This window comes from Artemia sp. Qi Xiang Cuo, chromosome 16 (genome assembly GCF_049724085.1).
Source record: "Artemia sp. Qi Xiang Cuo chromosome 16, ASM4972408v1, whole genome shotgun sequence".
Lineage (NCBI taxonomy): Eukaryota > Metazoa > Arthropoda > Branchiopoda > Anostraca > Artemiidae > Artemia > Artemia sp. Qi Xiang Cuo.
The window spans coordinates 46,343,984-46,350,489 of record NC_142809.1 but is presented as its reverse complement, the minus strand read 5'-3'; the positions used below and the strand labels follow the sequence as shown (position 1 = coordinate 46,350,489).

The window sequence follows — 6,506 nt, the reverse complement described above, 5'->3', positions numbered from 1 at the left end:
TCTTGCGTCAGCCAGGTTTTTTTTTAGTACATCTTTCGACCGACGGTCTCAGTGGCGACCTCTAATATATTGTTTTTGTACGTCTGCCAAAACGTGTCCGGGTCAACAAGGGTATTCAGGCATTCAAATCTGTTCTGGACTTCAACTAAATACTTTTGGCGGAATTCCTCGGTTTTTAGTTTCTGAATGTCCAACTTTGGTTGGCGTCGTTCTGTAGGCTGGGCTTTAAGTCGTAGACGGAAGTTCGCAACAACTAATCTATGGTCATTATTCCTGAACTCGGCGCAGCGATAGGTTCTGCAGTTTGTGACTGATGACCGTCATCTTTGGTTGACAATAATATAGTGGATCATCTTTTGCTTGCGCCCGTCATTGTTATACCGTGTTGACTTATGAATGTCTTTCCTGTGAAACAGGGTGTTTGTAATGACCAGTTCATGCATGGTGCACAGCTGGAGGAGTCGGGTCCCATTTTAGTTCAAAGAATCAGGGGCAACTGGACCAATTACAGATTTAGGAGCTCCGCTGGGGTCAGATACAGTTGCATTGAAGTTGCCTACCATGACCAAAACATCATGAGGGAAAATCCGAGAGAGATCAGCTGTCAGAGCCAAGTAGAATTTGTCTTTTTCATCCGTTGGAAAGATATTCGTTGGTGCGTAGCAAAAAACAATCGTCATCTTCCCGTGTTTGTGGTTGAAGTGGGCAGTGAGTAGTCTGTCTGATATTGGGTTGTGGGATATGAGGCATTTCTTCGGCTTCTTGTTTAGAAGCAGGCCTACGCCACTGCTTCTACTAGAAGTTTGGCCTGACCAAATCATCCTGTGATCAGAACTGGCAATTTCTTCATCACCTGATCCCGTCAAGTGGGTTTCTGTCATTCCAAGTATGTCAATTCCACATCTCAGCATCTCAAGCCCTAGGAGGTCTTTGGGTCCGGGGTTATTCATGGTTAAAACATTCCAGGTGGCTATTCTTAGCCCACCTTGGTCAGCAAGGTGCAAAAGATGTCCGGGGACGTGCCGAGGTCGTAAGGAGTTAAAACGAATAGGATCCGAGGCTTGAGTAACATTTCTTTTCATTGCAATTGTTTTCAGGAAGAGGGTCGCAAGCCCAACCGTCCCTAGGCCTGGGTTCTGATTGACACCAGGGAGGTTCTGGGCACTGAGAGACCCTGGGGTGGGCTCCACCCGAACCCATGAGGTTGGGGCAGCCCTGTTCGGAGCGATTAGTTAGGGGGTTAAGCCCCATATCCAGTGGCATGTGGTCAGCAAACAAAGTTTGCATCCTTCCGGACGAACTCCTCCGCCACCAAGACATAGGATAACATAGGAAGGAACATAGTGTCCCCAAATAGCATTGGAAGGAACATAATCTTCCCAAATAGCACAGGAAGGATCATAAACCCTTAGAATAGCATATGAAGGAACATAAACCCTTAGATTAGCATAGGAAGGAACATAAACCCTTAGAATAGCATAGGAAGGAACATAAACCCTTAGAATAGCATAGGAAGGAACATAAACCCTTAAAAAAGCATAGGAAGGAACATAAACCCTTAGAATAGCATAGGAAGGAACATACACCCTTAGAACAGCATAGGAAGGAACATAAACCCTTAGAATAGCATAGGAAGGAGCATAAACCAAGCAAATCCGTAAGTACATGCTCTGGAAAGGTACCAAGGAACATAAGGAAGAATAATACGGGAAGGAACATAGCGTCGTGGAATAGCACGGGAAGGAGCATAGCGTCGTGGAATAGCATCGGAAGGAACATAGCGTCGTGGAATAGCACGGGAAGGAACATAGCGTCTTAGAATAGCATGGGAAGGAACATAGCGTCTTGGAATAGCATGGGAAGGAACATAGCGTCGTGGAAGTATAAGTTAGCACTCTACTGGGGTTGTCATCCTCAAAGACCTAATTTTCAAAACTTTCAACTACGTTGAACAAAATGGCTATCTTAACATTTTGATTGGATGTGTTGGTGGAAAAGATTTGCGTGAGAGGGGGGCTAATGGCCTTCCAATCACATTCGACTATTAAAAGGGGCACTAGCCCTTTGAATTTCAAATTGAATGAGCCTTTTTTGAAGCTTCTACGACAACACTTTCTATAAAAATCTTATATGCCCCCAGGGCACAACTTACAACCCTTGGCCTGATTGCTTTGGGGGAGTGTCCTCTTCAAAAACATAATTTCTATCCGGAAATCAACTACGCTGAACAAAATAGTTATCTCAAAATTTTGATTGGATGTGTTTGGGTAAACGTTTGGCGTGAAGGGGTGTTAGTTGCCTTCCAATCACATTCCACTATTAAAAAGGGCACCAGCCACTCCCATTTCCAATCGAATGAGCCCTTTTCAAGGTTTCTATGACAGCTCCTTCGAAATGAAGTGCCCTGGTCTAGGACAAATAAATAATATATTGTGCCAACATCGTTCTTTACTTAGGCAGCGCAATTGTGATACCTATGATTAATTTGAAGACAGGGTATGTCTAAATGTATGTTTTTATCTGATTTCTGTCGTATACTCTGACATAATGGCTAAACTTATAGCTAAAATTAGCTTATCCATGCAAAGCTACGCTTCCATTATATCATAGGCAGCCCAATAGCGCTGCCTAAGTAGAGAACGATGTGGTTACAATGTGTTGCTTATTTTTTTAGACCAAGGCACTATGTGTAGAAGGAGTTGTTGTAGAAGCCTCGAAAGGGTTCAATAAATTGGAAAGTGAAGGGGCTAGTGCCATTTTTAATAGTCAAATGGGATTGGAGAGCAACTATCACCCCCAAACCCATCATTCCCCTAAGCACATCCAGTCATCATTTTGAGACAGCCGATTCGTTAAGTGTTGCTGAAAGGTCTGGCAAAATTGAGTCTTTAGGGATGAACCCCCCCCCCCTCTCTAGCCCTTAGGGCAAGGGCTGTAAAGTTACACCCTTGGGCATATAAGGCTCCGAATGAAAATGTGGTCGTATAAGCTTCGGACTGGGCTTATTGGATGTATAACCAGAAGTTTTTGTGTAATTTATAAGACTCAAAGTGATCAGAGGGCCGCTTCCCCCCTCCCCCCACACGTCTTATTTTCCATAAATATATATGATAGGAATTTTGAGATAGCCAATTTATTCAAAGTAGCCCAAATATCATATAACAAGGCTTTTGGGGTTGAGACAAACCCCCAGTGGATGGGGGCAAGGCTTTTAAATTATTGCCTGGGGGCATTTAAGGTTTTTATGGAAATGATAGTTGTATAAATTTTAGAGGAGGCTCATTTGGCTGAAAATTAGAAGTTCTAGATCCCTTTTAAGAGTTAAAAGTGATGAAGGGCAACCATAAGGTTTTTATGGAGTGGGTAGTCGTATAAATCTCAGATGGGGTTTATTTGATTTGAAATTGGAAGTTATAGTGCTCTTTTTTAGGGTTGAAAATGATTTGAGAGCAGCCAGCCCCCCCCCCTACCCCCACACTCATCATTTCCTAAACACCTCCAATCAAAATTTCCAGCCAGCAATTTTTTTCATCGTAGTTGACGTGGACGGAAATTATGTGTGTGAGGAAGGACCCCTCCTCCCCAGCTCTCAAGACAAGGGTTGTGAGCTATGCCCAGGGGGCATATAAGATTTTTATAGAAAGGGTGGTCGTATATAATTTGGGGGGGGGGACTCATTGGATTAGTAATTACAAGTTTATGTGCCCTTTTTAAGAGTCAAAGTTTGGTAATTATGCGTTTTGGGATGTCAACCCCTTCCCCCCGGAGGCCTCGGGGCAAGGACTGTAAGTTAGACAATTTCTTCATTGCTTACAAATGGTATATGTTATTGAGAAAAGATATGCCTGTTAGACTTCTACTTTCCCAAAATACGAAGGGTATTAAGACGAGTCTTTCAGGCAATGTTGAACTAAATCAGAACATGTTACGCGATGGGTTGTCAAAAGGGTGTCAATATTTGTAAGTTACTACTGCTAAAAATACTGCTGCTTATACTGCTACCACAACTACTACCACCACTACTATCACTAAAACTACTACTTCTGTAGTGAGTACTACTGAGGCTGAGGATATTGAAATAAATATCTAAGGAAACGTTGAGGAGAAACTTAAACTAAATCAAAACATTCTATGTTTATACAGATTGTTGATCCAGGCATATGAGCAAAACTTTTGGAACGGCTTTTCCTATGAAGAGCGGGATGCATGAGCGGGATGTACGGTTGATCAAAAGGCAAACTGTGCCTGCTACTACGGCTGTTAGTACTGCTGTTACCACTGTTACTACTTCTAATAATAACACATTATTACTCCATTACTACTAATATACTATTACAATTAATGTTACCTGTAGGAAGGTTAAAATTTTACAAACTATTGACAGGGAATTTGAACTAAAATTAAAACAAACTATTTTAAGGGGGGGGGGACTTCTCATGGTGATGACTCCATGTCCAAACTCAGCCATGAGACCCGAGTATCCCTAAATAAGCCTCAATAAACGAAATGAACCAAGTGAGAGAGATATCTTGACAAAATCCTAATCATGGTAATAAAATATACAAGACACCACAGGCATAAGAAAAACTAAGATTTTATTATTAAAGAAGAGAACCTTTTAGTTAATAGTTATGGTTATTTCATGGTAAATCAATATTCAACAATATTATTCACAAACAAAGATCAATTCTTGTTCATATAATTGCTAGAAGTGAAATTTTATTAATTTAAAGAAAAGCAAGCATTATAACTAATATGTTAAGGCTAATATGTTCCTGTTTAAAAGAATCTAATAATAATAATAAAGAATGGGATATATACCTATTTACTAGGATTTTAACATAATAAAATTAAGAAAGAGCAAGGAACACATTAGACTTATATTCTACATGCATATGAAAAGATTGAGCAAAGCCATAACCCCCACTGACTTCTATCGTCAGTTTCACGCTATAAAAAGATATGTCCCCCTTTATCTGTCAAACAAACGTAGCTAAATTCAATCATTCTAAGAAAGGGTATGTTTTACAAAATAAGGAAATTGTGTTAAAAAGGGAAAGGATTACAAAGATAAGTTTATTGGGTTCAAACATACCCTGAAAGGACATTGGCTTAAGCCGGATTCATAGCAACTTGATACTAATTCTAAAATTAGAAGGACATTTCTTACAAATCCGACCTTGTAATATAAGATTGCGTAAAAGTTTTTAAAGATTTTATTATGCTGATATCTCCGAATAACTATAGAAAACTATTATAGTCGTCCCACTCAATTGCACTGGCTTTTACAAGTATAAATCATTAGACAAGAAAACACAGAAACACAGAATTAAAAACATAATTAGTATACAGCGATAGAAAATCAATTGAATTTTAGGCTGCAACGCTATTGAATGACTAAGTGACCAAGAAAATTGTAAGACCATTAATAGACAGAAGATTATCAGCTGAAGGTAGCTTCTGTTCGCTAACCTTTAATGATTTAATACTATTTTATCATTTGCGGTACTTGTTCTATTTTCCTCACATCTACGATCGTGCCTTATTGTGTCATTAAGGAACGTAGAACCTTTTTACAACACGATTCCTTTTTCTTCAAGGCCATTGAACAGAATAAGGACAACGAACGACTATCATTTCTCTTACAAGTAAAAGGTTTTAAAAGGTCAAATATTATTTAGAGGTAAATATTCTACTAATTAAATGATATACATATTTTTTCTATTAATTAGTACATACATTATGTGTTTAAAAGTTAATAGAAACGAAGTAACTAGGGAAGAATCACACAAAATCCAAACATCAAGCTAAAACATAACCAAGCCATCTATCACAACTAAATCCGTCACCCTCTTTCTAAGTTAAGTACTAACTACATCTATTCCGGTTGGGCTAAGGGCAAAAGAAGAAAGCAAGAAAAGATCAATTCTAATGAATTGCAAGTTTGTAGTTTACTTCAGTGACCATTGTACTCAGTTGACCAGTTCACTCTTAATTTGCAATCAAACTTCTTGTCTTATGAATATGTGGTTCCCTATTAATATTGGAATCCTTTTACTACAATAACATAATTAACTCAATTAACTTATCCGTCAATTCCCCAAACAAAAATGCAATTTAGTCATTTACTTTTTTTTCTCAGAGGTTTAAATAAATGTATATATATATATATATATATATATATATATATATATATATATATATATATATATATATATATATATATATATATATATATATATATATATATATATATATATATATATATATATATATATATATATATATATATATATATATATATATATATATATATATATATATATATATATATATATATATATATATATATATATATATATATATATATATATTATATATATATATATATATATATATATATATATATATATATATATATATATATATATATATATATATATATATATATATATATATATATATATATATATATATATATATATATATATATATATATATATATA

At 37.0% G+C, this 6,506-nt stretch overlaps 1 protein-coding gene across 1 annotated transcript; it reads right to left on the bottom strand.

Annotated features, from left to right (window-relative positions):
• Nucleotides 1-473: 473 nt before the first annotated feature.
• LOC148942960 (protein CFDP2-like) lies at nt 474-950 on the bottom strand. Its single transcript, XM_089102411.1, has one exon. It carries the CDS (start codon nt 948-950, stop codon nt 474-476), a length of 477 nt encoding a protein of 158 aa, XP_088958537.1.
• Between the last annotated feature and the right edge of the window lie 5,556 nt (nt 951-6,506).